The 14,653-nt window shown below is 46.8% G+C and overlaps 1 protein-coding gene across 3 annotated transcripts in view; it reads right to left on the bottom strand.

Moving 5' to 3' along the window:
- Positions 1-14,653, bottom strand: part of COL6A2 (collagen type VI alpha 2 chain) — a 43,836-nt gene that overhangs the window by 3,606 nt on the left and 25,577 nt on the right. For 2 of the 3 annotated variants that reach the window (XM_006022067.3, XM_006022066.3), the window contains 8 exons: positions 13,994-14,029; positions 12,221-12,283; positions 11,485-11,547; positions 11,171-11,206; positions 10,722-10,767; positions 9,723-9,875; positions 8,785-9,237; positions 8,180-8,218 (listed from right to left, as the gene is read on the bottom strand). In XM_006022067.3, coding sequence (XP_006022129.1) covers positions 8,180-8,218; positions 8,785-9,237; positions 9,723-9,875; positions 10,722-10,767; positions 11,171-11,206; positions 11,485-11,547; positions 12,221-12,283; positions 13,994-14,029 — 889 coding nt within the window. Of the gene's footprint in view, positions 1-504; positions 3,622-8,179; positions 8,219-8,784; positions 9,238-9,722; positions 9,876-10,721; positions 10,768-11,170; positions 11,207-11,484; positions 11,548-12,220; positions 12,284-13,993; positions 14,030-14,653 lie in introns of those variants that run through there. The other variant, XM_006022068.3, reaches the window with a different exon arrangement.

The raw sequence follows: 14,653 nt of genomic DNA on the forward strand, positions 1-14,653 counted from the left end.
GCATGGAAGTCATGCAACAAAAGGTCAGTTTAGCCCCTTCACACTCTGTCCTCTAAACATGTCTTCTTTCATGGGGCTGGAAAAAGGTCCCCTTTCTTCTCAGCTGACTAGCTGAGCATGGCAATGAAAGCTTCCATCCCTGGAGGGAGCTAAGTGCAATGTTAGAAAGAAGGCCCTGAAGGAGACACTGAAATTTGGCCCATCTCTCATTTGGAGGACACAGTCTCAGGTTTCATTTCCATGTGGTGTACCACACAATGTGCCCCCTGCACACAGCTCCCTTCCTAGGCCAATTCCTGCCTGGGGTCAGGGATGTATCTGCCCTGTAACCCAACGGGACTTATGCATGAGTACTCATGTAGATATGTACCCCCAGGATTGTGGCTAAGCTGTACTTGATGTTGAGAGAGGGAATAGGACAGGGGGGCAGGGGCAGGGAGGGCATGAGATTTCATCAAGGGCAGGGGAGGACTGAAAAACACCACCACAAAGCCGGCAAGCCAGTCACTTCACATCATGCTTTAATGGGAGTCTGGGTCCTTGTCATACAGCTTATAGAGGGAGGCGTGCGTGTCTGCAGTGCACTGCACCACATTCTAGGTACTGGGCAGCATCTGATGCAGGGCTGAGGGAGAGCATGTATAAAGAGATGAACAGTGGAAGCACCATAAGTATCTTGCCTCTAATAACCCTGCTCCTTCAGACAGGGGGGATCATTCTACGTGCTGGAACCAACCTTTGTTCTTTTGATTTTTGGGGTGTTTTTTTTTTTGGGGGGGGGGTTGCAAGTCTTTTCTGTTCTTTTGGCTCTGTCCCCTTACATGAAAAGCTCTAGCCACTAAGGTTACGTGTGTCCCTTTTACATTTCCCGGGGGGTTGAGCCCAGCAATTGCCTACCTTCACAAAACCCCAAATCCTCCCTCTCAGTGAATATATTGGACTCTGGCTTCTGGCTGTTAGGGACATACTAGGATCGTATTATTGCTTTTATGTTCTTACTTAAAAGAAAAAGAACAAGAGCACTAAGCTGGGCTGCAGCTAAGGGCAAGGGGACATTTTCTCTGGGTTATGCTGCTGATACATGTTGGATTATTCTTTCAGATTTATGCTCATTTGTTTCAAGTCTTTATGCTTGGTTTCTTGGTGACTACGAAATAAATGTCTATAGCTGAGAAGACAAATATACTTGCCTTTCCAAAAAACAAATCAAATTCTACTGACCTAGGACCTGGTTCAACAAAGCATCTTGGACCCTTGAGGAGTCCCACTGAAACCAACAGAATAAATTGCATGCTTTAAGTCAGTCAAATGCTCAAGTGCTGCTTTGTTGGATCAGGGTCAAAGCAACTTAGCTGTTCAGAATTTATCAGGCTAAAGTCACATGCCAAAAAGGTGTTGGGGGTGAGAGTTGGGTTTGGCTGCAGATGATCCCACTTACATAGATAACAGGTAGAACTAGGCAGCTGGGGTCAAAAACAGGCAGAGCCTCATTCTAAACCTTTGCCTGAAAGTTAAATGCAACAATTATGAAGCTTGAAGAAATGCTGTTAACCGCTTTTCTCATTATGTTGCAGTGGCAAGAGTCTCTGAACTGCCCTGCAGGGGACAGGTTGGGAGCAAAAAGTGTTGAACTGCTGAAAGAAAGTCTATTTTGGTGCAGTTTTTCTGACCTGACCAAAAGCCAAAGAAAGGCCTAGTCACCTCCTGAGAAGGCCTCTTGAGAGGCACTTTCCAGTCTAGTTCTGTAGATCCTAGATGCGGTCAAGCCAAGTTTTTCAGGTTTTCCAGTTCCTAATTCCTGTTTACTGTTTCTCACTCCTGGCTATGACCAGGTAACTATACTATCTTTAACTGCTTTAAAACAGATATCATTTTAGCCCAAACACTAACATATAATTAAAGGACTAAGTCAAGCACCTGGCTTTGCCATTTTGCACATTAGTTAAATAAATATGCCTGGGAAAGTTGAAGTAATTATAATAAAACTACATCAAAGTTAGAGGTCTCACAGAGCTCACTTACTGGCACAAAGTAAATTATGCCCTCCTCTTCTGCAGGTGAGGGTGAGGGGATGACTTTTAAAGGCACAATAGCCATTAGCTAGGTACCTCTCTCTTGGAGAAAGTGAATAGGACATATGCCTTTGAAAATCATCCTCTGTGTTTTGAGCTGTATATTATAGCAACAATGGCTATAATCTCTCTGAATCCAGCATAGCATCGGTTTTGAACTTTCCATGCACAAACCTACACTGAGTTTAAACATGTAGCTGTAAGCATTATAATAACATACCATACATATTTAACTGTGCAGTTAGTGCATTCTAGCTTTTGCTTCCATGTCCTATATATTGCATTTTTCCCTGGATATGTCTATACATATGTTACTATGCAGGACAGTGAGGAAAAACAAGAGAACTGTAATACACGTACACACATTAGAGTACAATCAGACACAGAACATACTATGCATGTTCTAACAAGGGCAATCCTTAATCAACACACCCGGAGAAAGATGATGATGGCCATCCCTAATGGCTCACACCAACATACTATTCTTAATACCACAGGCTGCACTGTGATTAGGCTGTTGTTTAAACATTGTAATGATAACAGACGGGGTTGCTTGTTTTGTCATCTTGGCCTTGCTAAGACTTTGTGCAATCCTAGGAAAGCCCTTGTTGTTGAACAGGAAAAGAGAACACAGAAGGCATTAGAATGAAAGCTAAATAGAAAAACACTTAAAACACACATTGTGCACATTTCAAGGAAAAGATTCACGCCTGCACTCAGTTATACCTATGCTGATAAGCCTACTAGCTCAGCCATGCTGGCCAGGTATGACTGAGGGCTGAGCACGGTCCATTATGGGATCTGGTTGGAGCTCTAATCAGTCTTGCTAGTGTGGGAATATTCAGAAGGCCAGAATCTGTCTGCATCCATTGCCTGGGGACAGGACAGATCAGCAATTCTGTTAGCAGTCAGCAGATCTTTTTTTTTTTTTTTTTTTTTTTTTTTTTTTTTTTTTACAAAAATCATAGCAGAAAAAGCAAGCTTATCTCCTATTCTATGGAAAGTGCTGCCATGCTGGGCTGCCAGCCAAGCCAAAGACACCCTTTATCTCAAGTCAGTAGCTGAGAGCAACTGAGATTTTTCTGGGCTTTTCCAAACTAAAAGCGCCTGCCTGCGTATTTGTCTGCACAAACAGGGACTCGGGGAAAGTGGTTTACAGGTAAAAATGTTTTCCCAACAGCTACCAGCTCTCCCCCCTCCACCCCGACTCAACCACAATTTTCATCCAGGTGAGATCCTCTATAGCAGACATCTCAGCAAAGCCCTAGCACCGTTTCTGGATCTCCCACAATCTCGCTGTGCACCATTTTAAAAGTGTCAATGAATAGGTCCATCCACTCCTGCCGATCATGTCCAGTGGCAAACTTGGCTTTTTCGGCGGTATAGGCCAAAGTGGCCACCAGCTGGGTGTACATGTTGGGGTCCTGGATTTCCCGCGTGGAGTTTAGGAACTGGGCGATCGTTTGTATGGTGCTGGGGAAATTTATCTTGACCCCCTCTTCCATGGGGCGGAAAATTACTGGGGGTTCGTTCCCAGGGTTCCTGCCATCTGCAAGTGAGCGTCAAAAGAATATTTTCAGGGCTTTCTAGTATTGGCTGTGTCTCTAACTGCTATTGGGTTCTCTTATGTACATTGTGCTAAAGAAAGAGTGAGCTAACGAGGAATAGAGAAGCAAAGAACAAAGTCATGTTTTTAATCCTGTGATCTGCTCAGAATGTGGGATACAAAGATGCATGGCTGTCTCGCTGAAGCCCTGGCCCAAATGTTGTCAAAGGGAATGAAAAGAGTCCCCTCATAAGACCATGAACGAGTATTTGGAAATGATTCCCTATAGGTAGAAAAGTGTCTATGCAATGTTTCCTGTGAGTGGTCTCAGCTACTGTGAAATCAGATCCTAAAGCATGTGAAGGCATAAGCAGATGAACAAATATATTGTTGTAAGGGCAGTGGGCTGAACCCATTGTAATTGCTTTGTCTGTCTGTTCCTATCTCAAAGTAAACGGAAGTTACCTGTGAATAGAACAAGGTTGTGTTACCTAATGTTTCGCTTCACTTCCTATAGAAGAGAAGCAGACAGATAAGCAGTACAGTCTATTGCCTGACAAGCTCATGAGTGGTAAATATCGCTTGCCTTTAACCAGCATATTGATCATTTCTCCATGTCATGACACTTACATGGGCAAAATCATTATTAAGTTTTTAAAGTGTAAAGCGTCAGTTGTGGCATTAAAGCCTCAGCAGTGGAATTCTTTATCTAGTGGAGATGCGTAAATGTTTAAAAAACAGTAATTGAAGACATCAGACAATTTGTTACTGTTTGCTAGATAATTGTTTTGTGAAATTATTTGACAAATAGTATTTAAGCAGCTTTTGAACAAGGTGAATACTGTCATACAATAGTTGATAAGCACAAGCAACGCTTAGTAAACTTGCCCAATGGCATTCAGCCAGCTCTGCCACACATGTCTCTGTTGAATGGATAGATTCTTTGCTGTTACCACTTCTATTTTCTGCCTCTTGCTCAAGTATGGTTAACAATAGGGTTGGGAATGTCTTCAAGGACATGAGCTGACCTATTTTATCTTACTGGACCTCAGCCAGGAGGATTCAGGGGATGGGAGGTCTGTTTGGGGGAAGGCAAAGAGATCTAGTTTTCCTTTGGATGCTGGGTCAGATAGCAGCAAGCTTTGTGATTTCCTGGGGCAACCATGTGCAAATAAACAGCCTGCCTCAGGGAATAAATAAGTGAGAGTTAAAGCAGCTTCTATGAGAAATCTCCCTTTGAACACAAACCCTGCTCTTGTTTCCTCAGAGTTAGTACTCTGTGCAGCAGATGGTCTCCTGGTGGAACACAGGGGCTTGGCTCTGCCATGGCCCATATGGGCCACTATTCTCAGTTTGCTGCCCACAGGTCTTCCTGATTGATTGAATTCTGTGTTAAGGTTCACCTGTGAACAAACACTAAAGCGCAAAGCAAAGTTCCTCTGAAAGCTGTTTGCCTGGATTAGAAGAAGCCCCATAGATGTTCATGCAGTCTGTACCAAAGCCAGGAGTTAGCTCAGATTCACTCTGCATGCTGCCCAGCCTGAATCTCAGCTCAATGATCCACTGCCCAGTAAGTATATGGCGCTAAGTGATTCACAAAGTCCTGCGATCATGGCATGCTTGTTAGGCACAAGCCCATCCTGAAGGCAGGTGTTGTAGCAATGCCTTATAAGGGTTGCTAATAGGCTGAAGGCCTACTGAGTCTCCCAATGTCCACAGAGGAGCATGTGCAATGCAGTGCCGAAGGGGTGAGGTATAATATTTCCTTCTTCCAGGTCTTTGGGGTACCATGTGCCCTGGAGTAGGGGTGCATGGAAGGAGTGCCCTTTGCCTTCTTCAGAGCCAGTGGTGCAATTCTGACAGGTCAGTGGCACGTGAAGTCTCCTTGCAAATCCCTTTCTGCTGTACTCTGTCAGGCCTGCTGAGGTCTGGCCTATCCAATGGGTATGGGTGAGCCTGTAGGATTCTGAGCTCCCTCACTTCCTTGGCAAAGCCCTGTCCATGATGGGTAGACTGGATGTGAATTAAGCCCAACTTTTCAAAACAACCCTGCAGAACATGGGGAGAGCAGAGGAGAATGCAGCACCATTGCAGAGACAGCTGTTAGTCATGCGCTTCCCGTAAGCAGGAAATCTCTCAGCTCGCCTAGGCTGTTCCTAGCTGAGGTCCTCCAGGAGTCCGTTTCCTCACAGCCATGACCAAACTGCACCAAGCCCTCTGAGACGATGCTGACCGCAACACAGTTGTGGTTGCATGTCCTCGTTAGCCTAGCACTAGGGGTGGAAGGCACCTGGCTAAAGATCATCATTGTGTTGGGCACCACTTCAATTCCATTCAGCCTTCCAGGCCTACATCTGGGCTTGTGTACAGCCGTGTCACTAACCTACAAAGAGCACCCATTTTTACACCCATGTACCTATTCTAGGCCAAATCCACTCAACTGAAGATAGTCATTATAATGTCACTCCATTCTATGGAGTGGATCCCGACACCCTGCTTGGCCTATGGCATGGTCTACAGAAATATTCCACGGAGAGATCTTTTCAGAGTCCTCTGAAATGAAGTGGTTCAGAGTAGTGCTCTACTGCCGTACCTCTCATTAATAATGAAAATAGCCGAGCATGTTCCTGTGAGATGAGAATCCATTCACCTTGGTGTGGAGACTCATGATGGAGCCTGGGGTTTCACACCTAGCAGAACCCAGACATTGCTGCTGTTTGAGCTGATAGACAGTCCTGCTGTTTAGCATGCCAGAGAAAATGTCCTGGCATATTTATCACCTCTACAAATCAATCCTGCCCAGCAGTCCTACATGGTCTGAACATTAGCTCCCATCATCCCAAATGCTTTGGAAGCATAGACACTTGATGTTGACTGAGACAAGGCAGAGGTTGGAAGTGTGAGCTGCTCCATCCTTTGATAGGAACCAGCCCCCACATGCAGCCTAGCAGGATATGATTCTACACACTTTCAGACTGCAGGCTTGATGGCATCATCCAGAACACTTTCAGGCAGTGGGAAGGTGCCCCATTTGTGAATAACTTATCACTTTAGCCTTAGGCATCAGGAAGAGTTGGGTGGGCTTTGTGCTGTCCCCAATTGATATTTGTTTGCACATTGGTAAATCATCAGGAGAAGAGTGTGCATAGCTCCCTGCTAGCCTGTTGTCTGGGTGTGGCAAACAGTCTGGCACTATGTCTAATGGAAAACTGTTTGCCCTGCCAGAAGTTTTTACTACCTGTTGTCTTTATCCCCTCAGGAAGCTCTTGATAAGTATTCTCCAGAGACAATGGCTGCACAGCCAGGAAGACACTTCCCCTTGAAGAAGTTTGGACTATATGCTCCCTAGCGCCGCAGGTAAGGCATGTTCCCCATATAAAGCTTTGCAGAAAGACACTTGCCCAAGAGCACAGCACATGGGAACAGGTTAGCATCACACCTTGACATTCCAGCCTCAGCACTCCCCAGCCCAAATCATAAATGCTCACAAATGATAAGTCCAGGCCCCCCAAACCAAGGACCTGGCTTAAAAAAAATCACATCATTTAAAAAAAACAATACATTTTTTACTCTGCCTTCTGCTTTCTGGGCCTCCAGGGGCCTTGTTTTCCAGCTGTTCTCCATAACAGCATGTGCTAAAGAGGGGACCCTTTTTATTTCTGAAGATGAGATTCTCATATAAGTCACTTGACTCCTGAAACTGAAGCTTTCAGGAAAGCATGGAACATCACGAGACTTGGGAACAAAATCACAAGAGTTCACAAGGCTGCATCCCCTGTAACCTACATGAACAGCGTGTCAAACACTCACTCAGTGTAGACAGGCAGACAGACTTGGACAGACAGACTTTTTAGCAAGAGTAGTGCAGGCTAGAAGCTCATCATATAACAAGCAGAATATGCTGAACATAAGGATACCTGCACCCACTGCTTCACCCACACAGCATAATTGCCACAGCCCATGACACAGCCCTCTCCACGCTGATCTCACACTTGGGATTACATGTTAATTTAAATCAGCCAGGGTTAGAGAAACTGAAGTATCCACTGGAGACCCTTGGAGCTCCACTGTAGTTCTGCCCCCTTTCTCAGGCTCTGCCCTGCTCTGGTCAAAGGAATGCTCTGCCAAGTACGAGGATCTGCGGCTTTTAAGTTTTGAGAATCCCAAACAGTGGGGAGTTTGGTTCAGGGGTTTTGGCTTGGCCTGTAACACAGGTTGGGCTCAAGTGAGAAAATCATATAGATTCCAAGCTCAAGAGGGTCCCACCGGCTTGTAGGATCCTGAGTTTAGTTTTGGATCCATTTCTATAGGGACTAGGAGAAATAGGAGAGTCTCTGTGTACACAAGCCTACCTGTGGAGAGAGTTCAGACTGACAAGAAAAGGCATGCCAGGTGTGGTATATGGGCTATCTCTTGAGATAAAGTGACATCTCTTACCTCCCACCCTCTAGTGTGTACACACATAGGACAGCTCACCAATCTCTGCCCCCAAGCCTATGCCTGTTCCCCTGGCACTACAGTATGGTGCAGAAGGTGCAGAGCCGCTGTCTCATTTACTTACCTGTTTGGCAGGGCAGGTCTGGACAGACAATCTGTGGATCTGAAATAAGAATAAAAAGAGCTACTGAGTGATGTGGCACTCTCCCTGCTGCAGGGCCATGGGAACTGTCTATGCAGTGGTCCCAAGCTTCTCATTGGGTAGAGCAAAACTATGATGGTGGAGGGCCTGGTGGGATGGGAGACTGGGACTCCAGCTGGGAAAGAGACATCTGTCCTGAGCTACATCATTTGAGAAGCAAGGGTTTTTCTGTGATCTCTTCTAGTGAACAAATTATAGTTGGGCAATATATTGGACAAGCTTTCAGGCACTTTCAGGCCCAAGAGTTTGTCTAACATCTCCTCCAATTATACAGCTGGTCCCATAAAAGATATCACTTGCTTCTCATATTTCCTGGACTATCACAGTTACAACAACTCTCCAACCCTACTACTGAGCTACTTTCAGGAGACAGTAGTGACCTAACTGCATGTACTAGTACCCAATGGGCTGGTGCACACCGGTACTGCACAGCTGTGCAGAGAACTGTCAGTAGCAGACCATCTCAGAATAATGGCTGCATGACCCCCCATCTCAATAGGGACTGAATAAGACTGGCAGCTACCAACCTGGGCAGAGCACATCCTCCATTTTGTCAATGAACTCCTCAGCCACCAGGTCTGAGAAGAGTCTCATTTTCTGCACTCTCTGTGGCTCATTGCAGGCAATGGAGACGAGGGTCTCACTCTGTTCTGGCTGGTAGAACATGTCTCCAATGCCGATGGTATTGACAAAGACGTTGTCCTGACAGAGGGCGTTCAGGTTCTTGTCATCATCCCGTGGGTCAAACCGCCCATCAGTTATCACCACTGCAAATACCCGAGCTTTCTCTCGCTGGCTTTCCTTGATGAGCTTGTTGTAGGCAAATTGCAGGGCAGAGGGTGTCCATGTGCCCCCAGCAATCCACTCCAGCCGCTTCACCGCCTCTTTAAAGCTGGACAGCGAGTCTATGCGCTCATCATCAAATTGGATGGCTTCAAATGTCCCCTCGTGGCTGTACTGTACCACCCCAACACGGGCTCCTGCCAACAATGTCAGGGAGATCAGTGGTCGCTCACTGTGTGAGCCAGTGCTCTCCCAGGCACTCTGCAGCCACCTGGGTGGGGAATGCTCCCCATTCAGGGATTCTATTTTGCCCAACTGTACATCTCAGCTGGGTGGGGAATCATCATTCAGGACACTGGCCAGGCAACATCAAGACTGATGACAGTACAGCAATGACCCACACCAGTGAAAAGAAAGGGAAACCAGAGCTGTGTTTACATTGTAAAAAGTCTGACAGGCAGCTTGAAAAGAAGGGGATAGATCCCAACAAGAGACATGTGACAGCTACCCCAGAAGAAGGGCTGAGCCTTACTGTAAAACACAGCAGTCACTACCTGTTCCCATGCTCTGAGTAGACTCTATCCAGATGGCTCAGCCAATGGACTGCCAGTCCAAGGGCAATCCATTAACAAGCCTTGTCTGCCTTTGTCACCCCCTCCTCCTCTCTGCTACAGCCCCTAACCTGTCTGGGACTTGGGGTCCTTGGCGATGGAGCCCAGCCTGCTGACCACGTTGATGACAAAGTTCTTCTCTAGAGTGAAGTTGGTGTAGCCGATGCTCTCAGAGCTGTCTATGACGAACAAGATGTCCAGGGCACCACAGCGCTTCTCACAGTCTGGGGGACAGGAGAGAGGGAGGAAATCAAAAAGAGATTAGGTAGATAGCAGTTTCCAGGAGAAAGGGAAGAGAACATGTTAGGAAAGGGAGTAGCTTGCAGGCCATGTCATTGGTCCATTTGGTCTGCCTTCCCACCTCTAGCAAGGGAGGAAGGGGAAAATATGTGCAGGCACTTCTGCAGGAGAGAGGAAGACTTTGTTCTGAAGCATGTGATTGGGCTGTCATTAGCATGACCTGAGTTTTACCGTGACATGTCAGGGTTCAGGGTCACCTAGTCAACTCCTATCCCTGGAGCGGAGGGTGGGGCTGGCTGGGTGAGGGCTCGCTGGTCACGCCTAGCTGCCTCTGCACAGCCTCTCTTCAGTTATTCTATTTCAGGTACTGTCTGAGAGTGGCATCACAGTGGGAACAGCCAAGCACACGGGGCATGGAGCAGAGGCCAGCATGGAAGGGGCAGCTCAGCAGAGGAAGCAGCAGTTATTGCCCTACTTCTGAAGGGCATTTTGCTGGGAACTCTTTCACCACAGAAGGAGCCAATGGCAGGCAGTGAAGGGTGCCCCCAGGCTCTAGTTGCACTTGCCGAGGACACGGCCTGAGAGCAAACAAGGAGTCCCACTGTACCCCCAAGCCAACGCCTTCCATGGGATTGAAGCAGTACACAGCCCTGGAGCTGGCTCATGGCTCAGGGACTTGCCTTGTCCTGCCTGATCCCCCTCACCACAGATGCAGGAAGGATTTCCTGGGAGAAGAACACTCAAAGGGGTGCACCCGGCCCATCCCCCAAGTTATTCCCCCCAGCTCAATACCGACACAAAGCCATAAAGAAGAGTGACACTGTACTGACCGCAGCAGCCACAGGTTTCCCTCACGTAGGTCATCACGTCACATTCCTGCCGGCAGAACACAGAGCAGAGGGCCAGGTGAGCGCTAGCCTCTCCTCGCAGGGCAGGCAGGGCCCAGCCTGTAACAGACCCTTTGGCCTGGCTTTCATTTCTCACCCAACAGTTCCGTGTTGCCTCTCTGATTGGGACAATGTCTTAGTGGTGGCTACGTCTGTGCCAGATCACATCAGCCCTCCCTTTTTCAGTTCTTTCTCTCAGCAGGCCATGGACTTTGCTCTGCTCCATCATACAGGGGAAACTACCACTGACTTTGGCGTACCCAAGAGCAAGGCTGGCCCCCAAGTGTGATTCCCACTCAGAACACTTTGGAATTGTACCCTCCAGTGGCTGCCCCTGAATGGCATCAGCTCCCAGGTGTAAGGGTCTTCATTAGGAAATTGGCCCCACTTACCGTCAGGCCAGGAGGTCCTGCTGGGCCAGGGTCACCCTGTGAGAAGAACAAAGCAGTGTTGTTCCCCTTTCTGGGAATCCCCACTGCAGATGCCAGCTGGGGCAGATTCATGAAGACACTGGCAGGAACAGGAGCAGCGCCAGATGCCAGGATGCCCTGAAGGAATCTCTGAAGGCTCGCCCAGGGGTGAGCAGCCTCCTTCAGGGCCTGAGGGCAGTCACTGGTGCAGCTGTCTTCACTTCACTGTTACAACCACATGTAAGAAGCAGGGAGCAGTAGAGCAACCATTTTCATATACTAACACGCTACAGTACCTCAGGGCCTTGTTCACCAGGTAGGCCTCTGGGTCCAGGCTCGCCTCCGGGGCCAGGGTCACCCTGGGAAGGAAAGAAAATGAAAGAATTGCACACATTTAAGTAGGGGTCAGAGCCATCTCCTGTTCATCCCAACTAGGACTATATCTGCTTAAGGCTCTCAAGCACCTCTTGTACCCCAGCACACAGGGGATGCAAAGCAGCTAGCAGTGCTCTCTCCAAGGCAGAACTCCCATGACTGATTACTGGAGGGAACATCATCTAATCAGACAGATCTCACTGCAGGCAGTGTCCCTTGTCTCAGGACACAGCCACCATCTGAGTGCCAAGTGACCATATACCGGCACTTTGAAGTCAGACGTGCATGCAGGAGATGCTCTAGGGATGCGGGGGTCATTTTACCTGATCTGCTTGCTTAGTTTAGCTTTCTGGGCCCAATGCATTGCTCTGGAAGGGGCCACACTGATTCTAGAAACACTGTGATTCCAGAAACATGAGATACACTATCAGTGTAGGCAGACAGGCACTAGACATGCCAGAGGGAAGTTCTAGTGACCTTTAACTTGGCTCTCCTGTCCTACTGTAGTGCCCCAGATGCTGGGCCTCCAGACTGCCATTATCTGTATTTTCTCCCTTCTAACTCTCCCTCAGTACTGGTGCTTAGCTGGGTTATAGAGGTGGGACCCCCCACCTTGGCCACACCTGAAGCTGTGAGTGGCATTAACGAAGTACTTACAATCTCCCCTTTCTCTCCTTTAGTGCCTGGAGAGCCTTTTGGGCCAAAGTCACCTCTTCCACCCTGTTCAGAGAAAAGAGATAACATCAAGGAAGCTGCTCCTGTGCTGGGAAAGGTGTCACCATTAGTGAATCACAGTCAAAAAGAGCAGCATGGCTGATGATCCTGTTCCAGAAATGCAGCCGTTTCACAGGCTGCCTTTTACTGTGTAGCCCTTATAGGCACAGAGATAAGAGGGCAATGTCTACAGCTACTCCTTGTTTAATGTCATAGTTACATTCTTGAAAAATGCAACTTTAAGTGAAACGATGTTAGGCGAATCCAATTATATCACAGTAGTTACCTACTAGCAGAAGGCAGCCAAACAACATTATAACCGAACACTGAGTGACTTTAAATGAGTATGTTCTCTAATAGACCAGCGACGTAATAATGAAACATCAACCAGGACGATGTTAAGTGAGGAGTACCTGTACGCTGACCTACCTTTAACAGGCATTCATTTAAGGATACAGTTGCTTTCTGAAGCATATTTCAGATTGCTACGCAGAGACTGTGGCATGGGAAATTAATCTTGAACTGGGTTTGTCAACAAGATAGCTAGGAGCAGGAGGTCATTTTTGTAAGACTAATTAATAGTTAAAATGAGATGCACAATGTATTGTTTCAGTGAGAAACACAATACCAAAGTATCTATTCACATGGCCTTGGTTAGTTTATAGTGTGTGTTATGGAGAAATAACCAGGTAATCAGCAGGGTTTATCTTCTATAAACCCGAGTGCTTAGCAATTGTCACTACCGTGTAGCTATCTATCTTTGAATGGGATTATGAGGGATTGAAATTAATTGCACCCAAAACACAACATTAAAAAAAAGAATTAATTAAACAGCATTATGTTAATAGAACACCTGAAAATCAAATACCCAAAAGCAATGAAATACCAGAATAAACATTTTCTTAAACTTCTCAATTTAAATGACTGTAGAATAGTTTTAACTTGGAAAATACTATAACTTTTCCTATCCCAGTTCTGGAAAACTGCTCACTTGGCTTGGTTGGAGTTTTAACCAGCAGATCCCCAGTTGATTAAAGTTTGATGCCCTATAGGCTGCCAGCCTACCCTATAATATGTTATAGTAGTACTTAGAGGCCCCAATCCCAACTGGTATCCAATTTTGTTTGATATAGTCATAGAAACATGGAAAAGCATGGCTGGAAGGGACCTTCAGAAGCCATCTAGTCCAATTCCATACCAGAGGCAGGATCATTCCTATCCAAATTATCCTGTACAAATCCATTGTCTATCCTACTACCAAAACTAAATGGTTAATCCTGACACAGCCACAAGACATGGCACCTTAAACTTCTACGGGTAAAGCAGGGGGACCATGGTGCCTAATGTTCTGCTGTGGGAAGCTTGTTAAAATGTACTTGAGCAATCCTCTGAGTCAAACGCAGAGGTAAACATGGTGCCTGCCCCATGAGCTGGTACTCCAGGATTCTTATTATTCTTATTTAACAGTTATGTTGCAACAGCATGTCAAGGCCACGGATAGGTTGGCCCAAACCCCTCCTCTTACACCCACATTCCCACCTATGCTAGGCTCTGTACAGGTATATGATGGCCAGCATATATGAGGAACAGCAGTGGGGTGAGTCAATAGGACTGGCCTCTGGAAAGAAGGTTACTCAGCCACTTGCTGGCAGGGCTGGAAGCCAACTGCTCAGTGCATTAGATTAGGAAACAAATAAACAAGTCAAGCGCACACACCTCTGGGCCAGGTAAGCCCTTCTCGCCTTTGTCACCCTGGAAAGAGATGAGAGGGGGTGAGTTAGTTTTGTTCTAGATTACCATTTTCTGCACATGTACCCAGAGCCAATGGTTATAGGCCCAATATAATGACTTAATATACCTCTGAAATGATTGTCTTTACTACTGTCCTGCTTCCCCTCTCCTGGCCAAGTGCAGCTGTCTGCAGCCATCATCATGCAGCTAGCTATTCACTATCAAGTCCCTTACTGACCACAGAGCTGGATACGCTGGGGATGTTCAAGGGCACAGGTGGCTACTGTAACACACCTGCATTTCTCACACTGTCCTTGTACCTCAGTAGTAAGAAGATCCATAACAAGTCAAAAATGGTTTGTTAAATCTAACTCTGAAGGCTGTTAGGAGCCTCAGCAGCACTCTCCCTACTGACTCCAGGAATGATACCAATCCTTACTCTTGAAAGTGAAACCCTCTGGCACATCTCCTCCCTCAGAACGGTGCACTCTCTCAAGGGGAAGATCTCCCCATTTGCTCAACCTTCACAGCTGGTCGCTCTGACCTTGCATTGTGGCAGTCTCTTATGATTCCTTTCACCTGGTCTGACTTTATCACAGCTTTCTCCCCAAGTGTCCCTCCCTCTCTGCTTCTTTCCATGCTGTT

This window comes from Alligator sinensis, unplaced genomic scaffold (assembly GCF_000455745.1).
Source record: "Alligator sinensis unplaced genomic scaffold, ASM45574v1 scaffold566_1, whole genome shotgun sequence".
Lineage (NCBI taxonomy): Eukaryota > Metazoa > Chordata > Crocodylia > Alligatoridae > Alligator > Alligator sinensis.